This window comes from Nilaparvata lugens, chromosome X, assembly GCF_014356525.2.
Source record: "Nilaparvata lugens isolate BPH chromosome X, ASM1435652v1, whole genome shotgun sequence".
Taxonomy (NCBI): domain Eukaryota; kingdom Metazoa; phylum Arthropoda; class Insecta; order Hemiptera; family Delphacidae; genus Nilaparvata; species Nilaparvata lugens.
This window is the reverse complement of record NC_052518.1, coordinates 64,682,187-64,700,688: the sequence shown is the minus strand read 5'-3', so window position 1 is coordinate 64,700,688 and position 18,502 is coordinate 64,682,187. Positions and strand designations below refer to the sequence as shown.

At 35.2% G+C, this 18,502-nt stretch overlaps 1 protein-coding gene across 5 annotated transcripts in view; it reads left to right on the top strand.

The window, feature by feature from the left end:
• The window catches only part of LOC111053130 (transcription factor 12), a 167,702-nt gene that overhangs the window by 96,439 nt on the left and 52,761 nt on the right, over positions 1 to 18,502 (top strand). For all 5 annotated transcript variants that reach the window (XM_039441352.1, XM_039441347.1, XM_039441349.1 and 2 more), the window contains one exon: positions 7,473 to 7,560. In XM_039441352.1, coding sequence (XP_039297286.1) covers positions 7,473 to 7,560 — 88 coding nt within the window. The remainder of the gene's footprint in view (positions 1 to 7,472; positions 7,561 to 18,502) is intronic.

The window sequence follows — 18,502 nt, the reverse complement described above, 5'->3', positions numbered from 1 at the left end:
GCAGGATTGAACATTGTGGGTTGAGCAGAAGCTGATGTTGATGGCAGTGTTGATGCAGCGGTGTAGTTCATTGATGTAGTTTCACGTACCTTAGGAGGTTTTCTGGGTTCCTTTTTTGAAGAAAAAGAGAAGATCGTTGGATAAGCATTCGGCTTCAGCTTTTTGGTTCCATCTTCCCTCGTTTTCTCCCACATGGATTGCTCGAAATGTAGTTCACAGAGCACTGATGTGTCACTGGGTGTCCATCCTTTCCTCTTCACCTTGACTGCCCATACCTTTCTTCTTGCTGGATCCTTGGGATACTTCTTCATTACATACCCCTTCTCCGATCTAGTTGTGCACCCAAATGCTGAGCATCCAACCATCTGAAACATTGTATAAAAAAATAACAACATCAGAATCCAATGCATTTCATTGCTTGTTAGACAGTTCATTCATTATTGTGATCAACTCAGTTCACATACTTGAGTTGCGGATGCGTTTCGAGCTATGTTGTTCATCCTTGACGCTTTGAGCTGAGACCGGTCTTAGCTCAAAGAGCCGAGGATGAGTCACATGAGCTCGAAACGCGTCCGCGACTCAAGTAAGTGAACTATATATCAAGAAGTTATAAGTTAGTCAGAATGATTATTTAATACATTTTCAATAAGCATGGATAACCTCAATAACCAGTTCATTCATTTTGTTGAGTCATGGACTCATTTTGTACAATGATATTTTTCAATAAAATTATTTTGTTCACAAATTGAGGGGTCTCATCTGGCGAAATTATGTTGAAACCAGTAACTTGAAAAGCATTTTGAAGAGTTCTAGAGTTATCTCTATACATGTAAAATAGTATTTTGGCTATTTATGGAATCATCGATGTTAATACCCCTGAATAGTCATTATTATCATTGATAATACATTGAAATTGTCTATGTTATAATTATAAAAACTTATCTTCTATTTTTTCAATGATTTGATTATTATTTTTTATTAGTTTGTAATAAACAAGATTCATCTCAGGAAGAACAAAGATACTTTGAAAATAAGAGTAGGCTAGGCTAGTTTTACAAAAGTTTTATGTATAAATTTCTACTTTAAACTATAGCCTAATAAATGAAAAATATTGAATAAAGAAATATTTAATGGAAACAGTAAGCTCTTATTCATATAAGAAAATGCATTGCCATAAGCCTGCATGCTGCAATGTAAGGTTTGAATCAGGTATAAATTGGAATAGAGCATATTCATATGAAATTTGAGATTGTAAGAGTTATTTTTCAGTTGTCCTACTGGATGCAGGCCTTTCATAAAAACATGCCTGAAAAAGAACCTTACAATAAAATTATTACAATAAGCACCATTATGGTCTTACCTTATTTGAGTTATGAAACAAAGATGATTATTTACATCCAGGAAAGTTCATCTTGAAGTGTCATCTTCCTTCATGTAACCTGCAAAAAGTACAACATATCATTAACAAATACACAACATTTTTAAATGCAGTGAAATAGAATAATTTCATTACAAATGTTTGTCTCGATTTAATTTAATACAATCAAATCAAATACGGTAAACCATATGGTACGGTACTATGTTTCAAGTGATTTTTCAAGTCTGTAGTAAGTTAGTAGTAATAAACTGCAGATCATTTTCTATCCTACATTGTATGAATAAAGTAAGTGATAATTATGCTTTCAAAGTTATTATAGTAAGTCTATAATTGAAAAAGTTGTATAATTTTACAGTTTATAGGTACATGAGAAATCCTAACCTAGAAATTTATTTGTTTCACGACAAGGATGGGAATACAAGAATTCAAGTTACCTCTTCTTCGATCAAATTAAATCTGTGTCAGAAGAGTAAGAAGCTCTTGTTTATGTATCAAAAAGATTTTCCAAGAATAATAATAACAACAAGACACTAAAACTACATAATGAAATAACCCCAACAAATGAAAGCATGTTAGGCTACAAGACCTACGCCATTTCATTAATTGCCTTAAAACTTACACATATTAGCCTATTATAAATAGAAAATAGCTTACCTTCCAAAATGCTTGATGCAATTTATCGAAATCCACAATTAAAATAAGTTTAAAATATTGAAATTCCAATGTCGCAGTGTCGCAGTACAATGATGCTATAGAGGATTCCAGTTTGTTTGGAATCTTAATGGCGGATTTGTACCACGTGATCGAGCTAGCCAATCAAAAGTGTGACACTCAATGGCCACACTGTCTCTATCAAGTCACTGTAAATGGGGATTGGTGCTTCTGCCACCACTAACGAAGCACTAACCAATGATACCATTTACAAACTTGTATCTCACTTGGGGGCCGAGCTTTGATAGGAGGGGGGGCAAGTACACTGTGAAGTTAGCCCCACCCAAGGTTTTTTCATCATAACTCCTGAATGGGACAAGCACTAAAGATGGGGATTGGTGCTCCTCCCAGCACTAACAAAGCACTATCCAATGATACCATTTACGACCTTGTATTTTACTTGGGGGCCGAGATCTGACTGGGTGAGGCCAAGTTCACTGTGAAGTAAGCCCTATCCATGGTTTTTCCATCATAAATCCAGAACTGGACAGGCACTAACAATGGGGGGTTCAAAGCACTATCCAGCACTAACGAAGCACTAACCAATGGTACCATTTTCAACGTTAGTGCTTTCATGGGTGGGGCCAACTTCACGGACCTCAAAACTATATATTCTGGCAAATATCACCAATGATGAATTTCATTGATAATTTTAGAATGAAAATTAATGAGCGTGCTCTTATACCAGAGGTAAAAAGTATGGGAGCAAATGGAGTGGAGAGAAAAGTGAATTCTCTCTAAATGATAATTCGAAGCTGATAGGCAAAGGAGAGAAACACCACCAAGTCTAAGAAATAAATCATTATTATATTCAGCATCCTCCACTTTGAAAGCTCTGCAGCTTATAATAATAATAACCTATCAGCAATATTAGGTATTTTCTATACCATAATATGGGATAAGATTGTAATGTTTATTGTTGATAGGCCTACCTAAACTGCCTGACTGTTACTAATATTCCAAAGTAATAAAGAATTCAATAAGTTATAAACAATAGCCTAGTGAACAGAAATATTCTGAGAATAGTTATTATATTGGTTTTATTCTGTAACAAACTACTTGTTCATTGTGATACTGTCTATTGCCCTGTAGCAATGTGTATTGTACAATTGTAGCATTGTGAAATCAACAACATTAACAATACTTGAGCCTCGATGTTTTTTATTGCTATCAGCTCAAGAAATTCTTGATGTGTCAAGCTTATTCCATGAGTCGCTTATGCAATGCAATCTCTTCGATATTTTCTTATTTATATGCGAGTCAAATATGAGTGAAAAACCTCTCGAGTAAAGCAAAAATAATAGGCGCTCGATTAGAATATTGCAATTTAACTATTGTACGTAAATCGTACGCAGTGTTTCAACAAATTATTTGTCTACTATTGGAAAATGATATAGCAGAATACGTTTCCATTAGCAATGATCGGATAAGTGTTGTAATATTGAATTAGAAGTGACGTCGTTTGGAGTATGGTATCAGGAAGTAATTGATGACCATTAACCTCTATCAGATTGATGTACCATCAGGATCAATAATAGTAATATTAAGTTATAAGTTATATATGAGCCGTATTATACTAACTCATCAGACCACAAAGCAACATTATTTGTAGCGCTACCTCTATCATGTCTTGGCTCATTTAACATTGGCATTAGCATTAGTAATTCAGTAGACGCTAGGTTTTGCAAAATAAACCGGTTGAATTTCAAGTCCATTTGGTCTCAGCTGTCTACTATCATTCTTTCTCTCTCTGATCAAATTCCAAAGTCTCTCTCTTATTTCTTGGTCGTGTATCGCTTAGTTGAGATTAAGATTATATTTTTATTTTAATTGTATTTGTTAGTAAAGATTTTATTTTTATTATCAATTTGTAATCTAATTATTTTTTATTTTTTTTGTAAAGGGCTGTGTGGAGCTGGAGTCTTCTCAAGTTCATATTATGTAAATTCATCTAAAACTTGAATATACATAAATAAAGAAAAATAATCAACATAAATACTCAATAAGCACTCAATCTTAAATGGAAGAGGGGCCTCTTATTGCCTTTTTCGTCCACATTACTTTTATTGTAAAGTGTAAATATTAGTCATTTATCTGTCTAGCTTATTCCATGAGTCGCTTATGCAATGCAATCTCTTCGATATTTTCTTATTTATATGCGAGTCAAATATGAGTGAAAAACCTCTCGAGTAAAGCAAAAATAATAGGCGCTCGATTAGAATATTGCAATTTAACTATTGTACGTAAATCGTACGCAGTGTTTCAACAAATTATTTGTCTACTATTGGAAAATGATATAGCAGAATACGTTTCCATTAGCAATGATCGGATAAGTGTTGTAATATTGAATTAGAAGTGACGTCGTTTGGAGTATGGTATCAGGAAGTAATTGATGACCATTAACCTCTATCAGATTGATGTACCATCAGGATCAATAATAGTAATATTAAGTTATAAGTTATATATGAGCCGTATTATACTAACTCATCAGACCACAAAGCAACATTATTTGTAGCGCTACCTCTATCATGTCTTGGCTCATTTAACATTGGCATTAGCATTAGTAATTCAGTAGACGCTAGGTTTTGCAAAATAAACCGGTTGAATTTCAAGTCCATTTGGTCTCAGCTGTCTACTATCATTCTTTCTCTCTCTGATCAAATTCCAAAGTCTCTCTCTTATTTCTTGGTCGTGTATCGCTTAGTTGAGATTAAGATTATATTTTTATTTTAATTGTATTTGTTAGTAAAGATTTTATTTTTATTATCAATTTGTAATCTAATTATTTTTTATTTTTTTTGTAAAGGGCTGTGTGGAGCTGGAGTCTTCTCAAGTTCATATTATGTAAATTCATCTAAAACTTGAATATACATAAATAAAGAAAAATAATCAACATAAATACTCAATAAGCACTCAATCTTAAATGGAAGAGGGGCCTCTTATTGCCTTTTTCGTCCACATTACTTTTATTGTAAAGTGTAAATATTAGTCATTTATCTGTCTATCTGTCCTTCTCTCTTTCTCTTTAATCAATCTAACTCTCTTCCCGGTCGTGTGTTAATGGGAAGGATATTATTTTATATCCTTTTCAGAGAGTCGACAATTATTTTTAGTAACACCGCCGATTTATCACAATATTATAGTATATCGTTATTCAAATAGCATTCAATCTTCATTCTAAATAATAACTTTTCATACTTCTTTGTAAAATTCGTTGAATAGCAGCACTGTCATTCAATGTAAATTAGTGAATAAGTCATTATATATTGTAACATACATGAATTAAGAAATAAAAACAACATAAAAAATGACCTATGGTCGAAACTAGTCGGTAGTCGTTAAAGTATTTTAATAAAAGGGTACTAAAAGTTTTTAAATTGTTTTTATTTGAATCAAGTAGCCCATATAAGCGAAGCGATTTTATCAATAAGGAACTCTAAATCTAATTTCTCTCTGTCTCTCTCTCTCTCTCTCTTTCTTTTTTGGTAGAGAGTTAGTGGGGAGGATATTTTTAATATTCTTTCCGAAGAATGGACATTGATATGTCCAAAGCTCCGCCAATTTATGTAGATGCATAACAATATAATTATCTATAGTTATTATATTACAAATTACTTTTTCATATCATGTACAGTTCAATAATTATTTTCTTAGTCTATATTATGTAAATTCATCTATAATTTTGCTGTATTGTAAGCTATTGTATATAAGTGTATAAGCCAGTATATATTGTAATCTACATAAATAAAGTACTCAATCAATCAATCAATCAATCTGATTTGGTACAGAGTTAGTGGGAAGGATATATTTTTAAATATTCTTTCCGAAGAATGGACATTGATATGTCCAAAGCTCCGCCAATTTATGTAGATGCATAACAAAATTACAGTATCTATAGTTGTTATTCCAAATTGCTTTTTTCATATCATATACAGTTCAATAATTATTTTCTTGGTCTATATTATGTAAATTCATCTATAATTTTGCTGTATTGTAAGCTATTGTATATAAATGTATAAGCCAGTATACAGGGTCTGTATAATAAGTAACCGGACTGACCTCAGGAAATTTTTTATTGGCAAAATATGTACAACTTTTCTTTAGAAATCTTCAAAGTAGTCCCCATTAAAGTCGATAACATGCTAATACCGGATTTTCCAATCCCTGAACGCTCCCTGGAAGTCGGCAACCTCTATGCTGTCTACAACCCTCGTCGTACCGCGTCCCCTCAAGTTGTCTCTTGTTCTTGGGGAACAAAAAGAAGTCCGGTGGTGCCATATCCGGGCTGTAAGGAGGATGTGGCAACGTTACCCTCAACTGTTTAGCCAACTGCTCGGTGACGAGCAGGCAGGTGTGCGACGGAGCATTATCGTGATGGAGGATCCACGAATCGGCAATCCCCGGACGGACTCGATGAACCCGGGCGGTTAGTCGACGGAGCACCTCTCTGAAGTACTGGCCGTTTACAGCCCGGTGGCACAAACTCTTTGTGAACAAAAACTACTACATAGAGGTGCTCCGTCGACTAACCGCCCGGGTTCATCGACTCCGTCCGGGGATTGCCGATTCGTGGATCCTCCATCACGATAATGCTCCGTCGCACACCTGCCTGCTCGTCACCGAGCAGTTGGCCAAACAGTTGAGGGTAACGTTGCCACATCCTCCTTACAGCCCGGATATGGCACCACCGGACTTCTTTTTGCTCCCCAACATCAAGAGACAACTAAGGGGACACGGTTCGGGACTCTGGAAAACGTTGAACGTGCTACGACGAGGGCTCTAGACAGCATAGAGGTTGCCGACTTCCAGGGAGCGTTCAGGGATTGGAGAATCCGGTATCAGCGTGTTATCGACTCACTACTCCAATGGGGACTACTTTAGAGATTTCTTAATAAAAATTGTATATATTTTGCCAATAAAGAATTTCCTGAGGTCAGTCCAGTTACTTATTATACAGACCCTGTATATTGTAATCTACATAAATAAAGTACTCAATCAATCTCTCTCCATCCCACCCCCCCTCACTCTCTCTCTCTCTCTTAGGGTTAAATGGTAGAGAGGACCTAGAGTCCCAACTCCGCCCTAATAAAGGCATATAATCAATCAATCAAATATCTCCCTCTTCTCTTTGAAAAAATCGAGAGAAACGACATGATTCACATTAGAATATAATTAATGTAATTAATTTGAATTATAATGTTGATTGTACAGTTTGTTGATAAGGATGACTTCATTACGACCAACTTTTCAAGAAGCTTTAGCAAATGAAAATTATTTTTAGAAACAATTCTAATTCACTCTTCTCGATTGTGACTCGAGAGCATCGTGAGATTTATCATATGATATTACTAACTGAATTTATATTTATAATGTTTTGTTTCAGTATGGCCCTGAGGATTTTGGCCAACACTCACCGAGATACACTTCACCCAAAGCCAGTAATTTGTACACAGCTGAACAGTATTACCTTGGTAAGAGCTCCTGCAATACTTTTCAATAGAAGTATTCACTGATAATTTTTAATGCAATTGTTTTAAAATTCAAATTTTTATCCAAACACACAAAAATAACTCAATTCGAAGAAAGACGCGGCACTTTGTGCTGTTCAGTTAGTCCAGTATTTGCTATTTAAATAAGCAGAATCTGGTTATCTTTTGAATTAATGATGATGAGGAATAAGGATAGGCTAAGGATAATAATGAATGTTGATTGTTGAATTATTTCTCTCTAGAATATAGGAAGCATATCTAGAGGAGTGAACATTACGCACATATTCAGGCTTGAATGATTTATCAAATTTTTGGAAGCAGAAATTAAAATCAATATACCTCACTATAAAACTGTTTGTTTTTTTAACGTTTTTTTAAACGGTTGTTTTTTTTTACTGTAATTTTTCTCTTCTTCTTTTCATTAGTTTTCTTTCGTTTATTGGGTTATAATTTTGAGCTTTGAATGGAAATCAATAATGATTGTGTACCAGTATTTATATCCTCAATTTAACAATATAATAATGTTTTTGACACTGACAATCTTACAGTTTTCCATATGAACATTTATAGTATTAAAAAGAATTTTGATGTATTTATTTTATACTTGAATCAAATGAAGAAAAAGCCAGATGTTATTGTTTTATCGGAGGCATGGATTAAAAACTGATTTTAATAAATATGAACTTGTTCACTATTCCAGGTTACAGATCAAATCTTTATTATATTAAAGCCACATAGAGAAAAAATTCACAGCCAATACGGCTGTTTGTCACGGAGAACCAACCTCGAAATCAATTAGGGAACGTATTAGAAGCTATGGGAAAACCTCCAAATCACGAAAATCTCACCCCCCTGGCCCCCTAGAGACCCCCAATTTTTTTCGACATTTGAAATCAGCATCGCACAGAAAATTCGATAAAAGCTTTTTTGTTCAGCCCCCGGAGATAAGCCTGTAGCCATAGTTGAATTTCAACCGAATTCAAATTGGGACCCGGGAAATTGAGTTTTCATCGAAAATTTGAAGTTTTCACAAATACGAAAAATTCCCAGCCAAAACTATAAGATCGCTGTGAAAACTGAATACTAAATCTGTTGCATACTACACTGGAGGCTTCGGGAAAAACTCCAGACCTTCCAAATTTTTCCCCCCGGCACCCCTGTTCACGCCCAAATAATATTTGGGACACATTTCAATTTGTTTCCCACAAAAATTTATTAGAAGCTTTTTTGTTCAGCTCCCGGATATAAACCTATAACCATAGCTCAATTTCAAACAAATTCAAATGACAACCCGGGAAATTGAGTTTCCATCGAAAATTTAAAGTTTTCCCAAATACGAAAAATCTCAGCCAAAACTATAAGATCACTGTGAAAACTGAATACCAAATCTGTTGCATATTAAACTGGAGGCTACGGGAAAACCTCCAGACCTTCCAAATTCTTCCTCCCGGCACCCCTGTAATCTTTCAAATATTTGGGACACATTCAAATTTATTTCCCCACAAAAAAATTATTACAAGCTTTTTTTACCAGCTCCCGGGAGATAAGCCTATAATCATAGCTAAATTTCAACCAAATTCAAATAGCGACCCGGGAAATTGAGTTTACATCGAAAATTTGAAGTTTTCCCAAATACGAAAAATTTTCAGCCAAAACTATATGATCACTGTGAAAGATCACTGAATACCAAATCTGTTGCATACTACACTGGAGGCTACGGGAAAACCTCCAGACCTTCCAAATTTTGCCCCCCGCCACCCCTATGCTTCCCAAATATTTGAGACACATTTAAATTTTCTTTCTCACAAAAAATTTATAAGAAGCTTTTTTGTTCAGCTCGCCAATTTAAGTGTAAAACCATAGCTAAATTCCAACCAAATCCAAATGGCGACCCGGGAAATTGAGTTTTTCATCGAAAACTGTGTGTGTGTGTGTGTGTGTGTGTGTGTGTGTGTGTGTGTGAGTGTGAAATAGTTGTAACGTGGCCCGCCCTTCCTGGCATCATTCCAAGTTGTTTACTGACCACCAGCTGTGATCTATTATTGAAGAAGAAGAAGAACAAGAAGAAGAAGAACAAGAAGAAGAAGAAATTGAGAAGAAAAAGAAAAATTAGAAGAAGAAGAATTAAAAGAAGAAGAAGAATATACCACTAGACTCACTGAGTCGGGAACGCGCCAACTAGTCTCCCCGACAACTAGTCTCCCCGACAGTAAAGCTCCTGTTGAAACCACATTCGAGGGGATTTACTGACGGCGTCAACTAAGCTCCTGAAAGAGGAGCTTTACTGACGGGGAGACTAGTTGTCGTCAGCGACCGAGGAGCTTAGTTGTCGTCTACGGTCCCGACAACTAGTCCCCTCTGAACCAGTAGGGGATTTACTGTCGGGGAGACTAGCTGTCGGGGAGACTAGTTGACGCTAGCATGCAAGGAGCTTGGTTGTTGTCACCGAACCCGACAACCAAGCTCCTCGCTCGCTCTGAGCGCCGGAGTTTTCGCGAGTAAATTGACATATATTTATTTCATGCACTTACTCTATGGATTTCCTCAAATCACGCCTGGTTTTCCCAGTCATTCATAGCTTTTTTTAAGATTTATATCACATTTTTCAAGAACCAATAGTTCAAACTTCATAATGAGGTTCAGCTTATGTATTGGTTCATATTTTGATGTTCTTATCCAAGCGCCACATTTCAAAGCAACAAGCGAGTGAAGCAAGTTCAAAATACCCTTTTGACTGATATGATGTACAAGAGAGATCCGGTTCAATGGGATTTGCAGGCGAGCAAAGTGAGTCCCATTGACACTGCCGGGGTCCAGGGGTCATGGAATTACAGGCAGTGGCGGATGGATGGATCAAGGAGGATCCAGCAGCAATAATATAAAAAACTTGAGTGAATTGAAAAATTTCAAAGTAGAATATTATAGGTTTTATCGATGGAACTATTTGAGACTAGTCGGCAGGCTCGCTTCGCTCGTCTGCATTTTTCATATGGGCATGCTCCTTTCCATCAAAAAGTCGAAAGAGACTTTCAGGAACTGTTTGATTCGAATTATGTAGTGCAGGATGGAAAAAATCGTGTTTCTATTGGTATGAATAACTATTTCTCTGTAGAGACTTTGTTGAGATATTATGAAAATTATTGTATTCAGATCAGGCCTTTAAATTTGAGATAGGAATTTATTTATTCAATCAATGAGAATTACACAACTTACAGACGAAAAGTACCACAGGCTTATAAATGATTATAGGAATGACGTGGTCAACTTACAAAACATTCATATCAAACTCTCTCAAGTATGAATTTTCCGATAAATGGAGAAATATGCATAGAAGACTAAATGAGAAACTGGGGAAAAGAATCCATCTGATTTATCACCGCCATTACCTCAAGTTTACACTTTCAAATTCAGTTGTTCCTGAAAACCCTGGAAAAACAACTTACTCTGAACTTGAAAAAATATTACACGGACCTGTGGAACAGATTTTAACTATTTCTGTCCATGAAGTACTGAAAAACCGAAAAATATAGAAAAATGTTGGAAAACGCCAGCTTTGAGCTTATCTTCGGTGAAATATTGGGCACCTCTCAACATAATATTTTTAGACCCTAGCTGATCATTTGTACCTAATTTAAACGCTTTTTGTTCTCGAAAAAGCTGAGAAAAAGAAGTAAAACACTTATTTTGGGCTTGTGTTTGACGTTATACCACAGCTCTTCCAATAGAACATTTTGTACACCTGAAGCAATACCTACTATTACTTTAGTAATAGTAATAGTAGGTATTGCCTAAAGCCCATGTTATACGAGCGCTAATGCCGCGGCGTTAACGCGGCGCTGGCAGCGCTGAACCAAGTTATACACAGCGTTGTTAGCGCGCACTATAAAAGTAACGTTGCTAATTCAATTTATCAGCGCTCGTATAACATGGACCTTGAGGTGCGTACAGATTTACGCGCCCTGCAAACACGTGCAATTCATTTTTTTACAGCTGATGCCAAGCTTTTTATATCTGTATTTTTTATATCCGTTTCTTTACGAATACAGATATAATCAGCTGATAGAAAGTGAATTGGTCGTGCTCGCGGAGCGTGAATCTGTACGCACCTGTTTACCAAATTTGAACATTTTCTGTATATTACTTCTTTTTAAAACCGAGAAATTCAATTCAATTCGTTTATTTCCACTTGGCATACAATACATGTACATATTTATATTTGAAATTCAACAAAATAAGAATCACATTTTTACAAAAACAGTACAAAGAACAACATATTGATTGAGTGGAATTCCCCCAGTAAGACTATGCGTCTGAGATTGGGGGACAGTTCCTGCAAGCAGTATTATTCAGAAGCTATATGGTATTATATTTACTATAAATTACAATATGTGTGATTAAAATTACAAAACTAAGATTCAGATAACAGTAGGTGAATATTATAAGTGATAACATAATAATATAGTATTGGGTAGCTTGATATCTAGAGTGGGAGAGCAAGAGGACCCAAAAACCGGAGTTAATTTATTGTTTTATAAGCCTCTATTATGTCAGAATTATGTTACGTTTTGTTAGAATTATTTAACTCTATTATGTTACGTTAGAAAACGCAGAAATGTTCTTAAACGCTGGAAAACCCGCTTATTTTAGGTGTATCTTTTGCATTATTCCAAAGTCCTATTACTACATTCTTACTCCCTAGCTGAGCTTCTGCACTAAATTTGGATATTTTCTGTTCATTTGTTTTCGATAAAGCTGGGAAAAGGCAAAAAAACGCTGAAAATAATAATATACATCATTAGTTTTGGTTATTTTGAAAAATGTGACGTTTGTTCAGATTTCTAGGTTTTAGATTTGAGAGTTAGAATATTATTACTACCAGCCAACTTCACACCAGCCCCAAGATTGACTTGAATGTTTGAAAATTGTATAGATCGTATTTACAAGGCTCTCTTGTTCATTGAAACAATAAGAAGTTTTAGGAATTTATCAATATATTAATAATAGAATCGGCATCTTTGAAGAAATATTTCCAAGAAAAAGGGACTGATCCAAGAAAGGGAGGGTCGTCATTTGGAAATGTTGAAGGGTTTTACAAAAATCAGGTTTTCCCTAACAATAAACTCTTGTTTTGAGACGCCTGCACAGGTCAACTGTATTGTCTGGCGATTACTCATCACAGGCCATAACACTGTGCCAAAATCCCCACTAAAGTGATTATTCAGAAGTTGTAGAGAGGATCCATGACTTTTGACTAATGTGATTGACATAACAAACGTACCTGCGTCATTTCGCCCTTAGAACTCTGAAAAATCAGAACAATATCGAGGAAATGTATTATTTTCAACGCTGTTCATTGAGGGACAAAGACAGAAGATTCAGTGGAGGGTGTCAATAGAATAGAATAGAAAAAACGTTTATTGAATAAATAAGCTACCTTAAGCGAACCTCAAAGAGGCTGCTTGACAAGGTACTATTATACAAAACATGTAAATTCAAATATAATCATACATATATCAGTGAACTTTATTTTTACTTAACAGTTAAATTCACTTATCAGTTTATTACACTGTCAAATTTACTTACAGAATTTACTTAACAGTTAAAATTATCATGATATTAATTAATTAATTGTTGGCTCAGCTCTCAAAAACCTAAAGAGTATTATAATATATAGTCAACCTGAACTTACATACAAAAAATAGAACAGAATGAATTACAACAATACAATACATTAATAATGAGTTACATTATGTTACATCTAAAGTGTAATTATTCAACCAAATCTTCAAATTTCTTTTCAACAGGCGCATATTAACCAACTCAGCACAATTATCGGGTAAATCATTGAAAGTTCCTGGTACAATGTAGATTAAGGTGTTTCTGGCTAAATTATTCGAAGTAAATGGTACAACATACCTCTCATTCCTTAAATCATATCGATTAACTTTCATAACTAAATATTTTTTGCAGAAGTAGTTTTCTAAAATCAAAGTAAACGGAAATATACATTTTATATTCAAAACCTTGCATCTATTCAAAAGGTTCTCATATGAAATATCTCCCTGAGAATTACTGACCAAACGTAAAATCTTCCTCTGTTCCGAAGATATTCTCCTAAGATAAACATTGCTAGCAAATCCCCACCCTTGCAATCCATATCTCATAACAGACTCTCCCAAGGCTATATACATCATCCTCTTCACTTTATTAGGTATTAAATCATCAATATAATACATTTTGGCCAATACCTGTTTGAGTCTATTACAAACATTTTTTATACGAATATCCCAACGAAAATGACTGTCAATTGTTACTCCTAAATACGTTTAATTTATACAATTCGATATAAACTGACAATCTCTTGTACATATGAAAATATCTTGCTTCTGCAGTTGGAAACATTCACAGCAATGGTGCTTAATTTTGGGTTTCCTAATTCTTTTCATGTAGGATGAGGTTATATGTAGCACCTTGGTTTTGGTGACATAGACAATTATTATGAGACCATTTAGCTAGAGTATTGGTATCATGTTGTAACGATTTATGAGAGGAAGTCAACAAAATATCATCTGCAAACATAAAAATCTTGCAGTGAATCAAATATCTAGGTAAGTCATTTGTGTAAAGTAAAAACAGGTCAAGAACCTGTTGATGGTAGGAGAAAGCATTCAGCTTTGAATGGAATCCTGGAAATTCTTCGAAGGCCCGCTCCCACAATCGCTCATAGCACATACATTGCACGGAATGTGAGGGTGACAGTTCTTCCCCGGCAGTGTCCAAATCGGTAGTGTCCAGTGACAGTCGTTAAAAAGTGTTCAAGTGATTTTGGTCATGTCAGCAGTATATAAAGCAAGATATAAAGGGTTTCGGTGGGAAGATGAAAGTGGGTTTATTTATAAGCAAAGAAAAAATATTTTAATGGTTCCATTTACATGGTTTGCGTTAAAAAAGAGTGTTCTGGGACTTGCTCTGTTGAATGCACAATACTGGGGAATCTAGTATGGGTGAATGCTCAATTACTCGTAGTCATTTGCCAGAGAATGCCTGCAAGAGTGAGCCCAACGAATCAAGAATTGAGGCTCTTAGGTCTTCAATTCTTCAAAGGGCAGCAACAGAAAACACGCCGAATTCAATCATCTTCCAGGAAGAAATCAACAAGTAAGTGATACGTTTATGGATAATCATCCTATAGTGATCCCCCTATTTTAAAGAGCCTATAATGGAGTTCAGTAGTTGAATAGAATTATTTCTAATGTACTTGTTGGATAAGTACAATAAAACAGAGAATGTTCACATTTATTTGATATGAGCATCAGATATGAGCAACCAAAATTGAAAATCTTAGAAATGAGTAATTTCAGAATTTCAATTTAGAATATTTAAGACATATTACAAATTCTTTATAATTTGACATATCATTAAATATATAAATAAATAAACATAATCATTCAAACATATACTTAAAAAAATGAATTATAAAATCTAGGCATCACTAGCAAAAGGAAACTCTTTGCCGCTGGTGAGAGGTGCAAAACAGTAAAAGAAAAACATAATATTTCGAAATAATGCAGAAAATTTGGGTTAAAATTTAACTAATTCGGTATAATTACAGTAGAAACTTTAGAACAGTTGAATCATCAAAAATCAACAAATATTGTGCAGAGAAAACACGATAAAATAAAAAAAAAAGAATTGAAATTGAATATTAAATTGCTATAACTCAGGTATAGAAAAATTCTCTCTAAAGGTAGGCGCACACAGATCGTCATGGACGGACGGCACGCATCGGACGGATTGGATGATTAGATTTGATGCATTGTTTTCAATTGGAATGCGCATACCTATCCGCACTCCAATTGAAAACAATGCATCAAATCTAATCGTCCGATGCGTGCCGTCCGTCCGATGACGATCTGTGTGCGCCTACCTTTAATCCACTCTTTCATGCTCTTTTTACTAATTTTGAAATACAAATCAAAGGTATTTCATTGATCAGTTTACTGCTTGAGTAAATTAGCTACCTTCTGATCAATGAAAGTCTTGTAGAATGAACTTGATATTTCTCTGTTACACCCCGTCTGAAATGATAAGTGTGTTCTTGATCAGCTTTGTCAAGATATTTGTATTTTTCACCATGTTTTTTATTTATGAACCATAATTTTATTTTGTAAACGCAGCTTTGACATTATAGTTGTCAACATCAAAATCCATGGAAAAAAGATTAGATGGGTATAACTTTGGTTTATTTAAGATGGTTTCTATTATTTTTCTAAATGATGAATAGATTATCCATGTGTACATCATATGCAGCACCCCATATGACTAATCCATATTGTAAAACTCATTGAAATATGGCATGATAAACTGTTTTTAATTGATAGCAAATAAATTCATGAAATTTCGAGGATTCATTCTTCAAGTTATATTGTACTAGCCTTCAGGCTCGATTCGCTCGCCATATCCGTCTAGCCAGGGGGCTCCGCCCCCTGGACCCCCGACTGGATCGTCCAAGAATGAGATCAGCAGGCTCGCTTCGCTCGCCTGCATTTTTCATTTGAGCATTTTTATCATATGTTAGGACAATCCAGTCGGGGGTCTAGACTAAACGTCTGACTAAACGTTTGACTAAACGGATATGGCGAGCGAAGCGAGCTCGACGGCTAGTAATATAATATTCCCAGTAATAGCTCTGATTGAAGTAGTAGTGCCCAATCAATTTTTCCGCGATAAATGCATTTCAATCTTCAACTTGGTGCCAACCTAACAAAGTCAACTCAACTTAATGCCAACCTGACAAAATTATTAATTTAGTTGTCAGTTAACAACTGTTTCGAAGAGGTACTCTATCTAGATTATAGTTCTATAGTAACGTATGATATGGACATTTCAATTATAATTAAGATATTGGGAGAAGAAGAATATAGCATATAAATGCTAAAAGACGAACTTTAAACCCTTAAAAACAACCCTAAGAGTTAAAATATTACCAAAAGATTTCTTAGTGCGCCTCTAAAGGGCCAACTGAACATACCTACCAAATTTGAACGTTTTTGGTCCGGTAGATTTTTAGTTCTGCAAGTGAGTGAGTGAGTGAGTCAGTCAGTGAGTGAGTGCCATTTCGCTTTTATATATATATATATATATATATATATATATATATATATATATATATATATAGATTGAACAACATACTGTACTTGATTTATTAGAATATCATTCTACGAAATACTAAATAACTCGAGTTATTATTTGAAACTGAAAAGGATATTTACAAAATGTGATTATAATCGCTTTCCGATGATTCAGAAATCACATTCTTCCCATTATCCACGCACAAGTCTTGAGCTCATGTGGACATCACCTTCAAAGAATGTAGTTGGTAGTTAATTTCCGAAATAACGATTTTAACATTTATATTGTTTTCGTGGTGGAAATAAAATGTATTATCAACTTATCATTCATTATTATTATTCCACTAACAATTCATCTATATATATATATAAGCGAAATGGCACTCACTGACTGACTGACTGACTGACTGACTCACTCACTCACTCACTCACTCACTCACTCACTCGCAGAACTAAAAATCTACCGGACCAAAAACGTTCAAATTTGGTAGGTATGTTCAGTTGGCCCTTTAGAGGCGCACTAAGAAATCTTTTGGCAATATTTTAACTCTAAGGGTTACTTTTAAGGGTTTTAAGTTCGTCTTTTAGCATGTATATTCTTCTTCTCCCAATCTCTTAATAATAGTTGAAATTTCCATATCATATGTTACTATAGAACTATAATATAGATAGAGTACCTCTTCAAAACAGTTGTTAACTGGCAACTAAATTAATAATTTTGTCAGGTTGGCATTAAGTTGAGTTGACTTTGTTAGGTTGGCACCAAGTTGAAGATTTAAATGCTTTTATCGCGGAAAAATTGATTGGGCACTGCTACTTCAATCCTGGGAATATTATATTACTAGCCGTCAGGCTCGCTTCGCTCGCAATATCCGTTTAGCCAGACGTTTAGTCTGGATTGTCCTAACGTGGTAAAAATGCAGGCGAACGAAGCGAGCCTGCTAATCTTAGTCTTAGACGATCCAGTCGGGGGTCCAGGGGGCGGAGCCCCCTGGCTAGACGGATATGGCGAGCGAAGCGAGCCTGACGGCTAGTCAACATATAAAGCTAAATTGGTCTAATCAGTTGTTATTGTTTATTGTGTAATGTCTAATCTAGCTTTCCCTAATATTATCTTTCTATGTACTTAGTCCAATCCATTACTGATATCTTATTTGCAATCCATTACTAAATTTGTCTAATCAGTTGTTATTGTTTATTGTGTAATGTCTAATCTTCTTCTCTAAGTGCCTATCCGTTCCGGATATTGGCTATCAGCATGGCTATCTTGATTTTGTTGGTTGCGATTCGGAAGAGTTCTACTGATGTTTTACCGAACCACTTCCTCAGATTCGCCAACCAAGATATTCTTCTTCGACCCGGTTTTCTCTTGCTGTTTATCTTGCCTTGAGATCCTTCTTGGAGTAGCCCGTACCTGTCTGTGTTCCTCATTATATGTCCAAGGTATTGGAGTTTCCGGCATTTTATGGTGTTTACCAACTCTGCTTCCTTTCTCATGCGCTGTAGTACTTCTGCGTTCGTGACTTTTTGTGTCCAAGATATCCTTAAAATTCTTCTGTAAAGCCATAGTTCAAATGCTTCAAGTCTTCTGGTGATTTCTTTGTTCAGAGTCCAGGTTTCCACACCATACAGCAAAACAGAGAAAATGTAGCAACGCATGAGTCGGAGCTTCATTTCTAAAGACAAATTGTGGGATTTGAAGAGTGAGCTCATTTTAACAAACACTGAACGGGCTTTTTCGATGCGACACCGGACCTCTTGAGAGTTATCCCACTTCTCATTAATAATTGTTC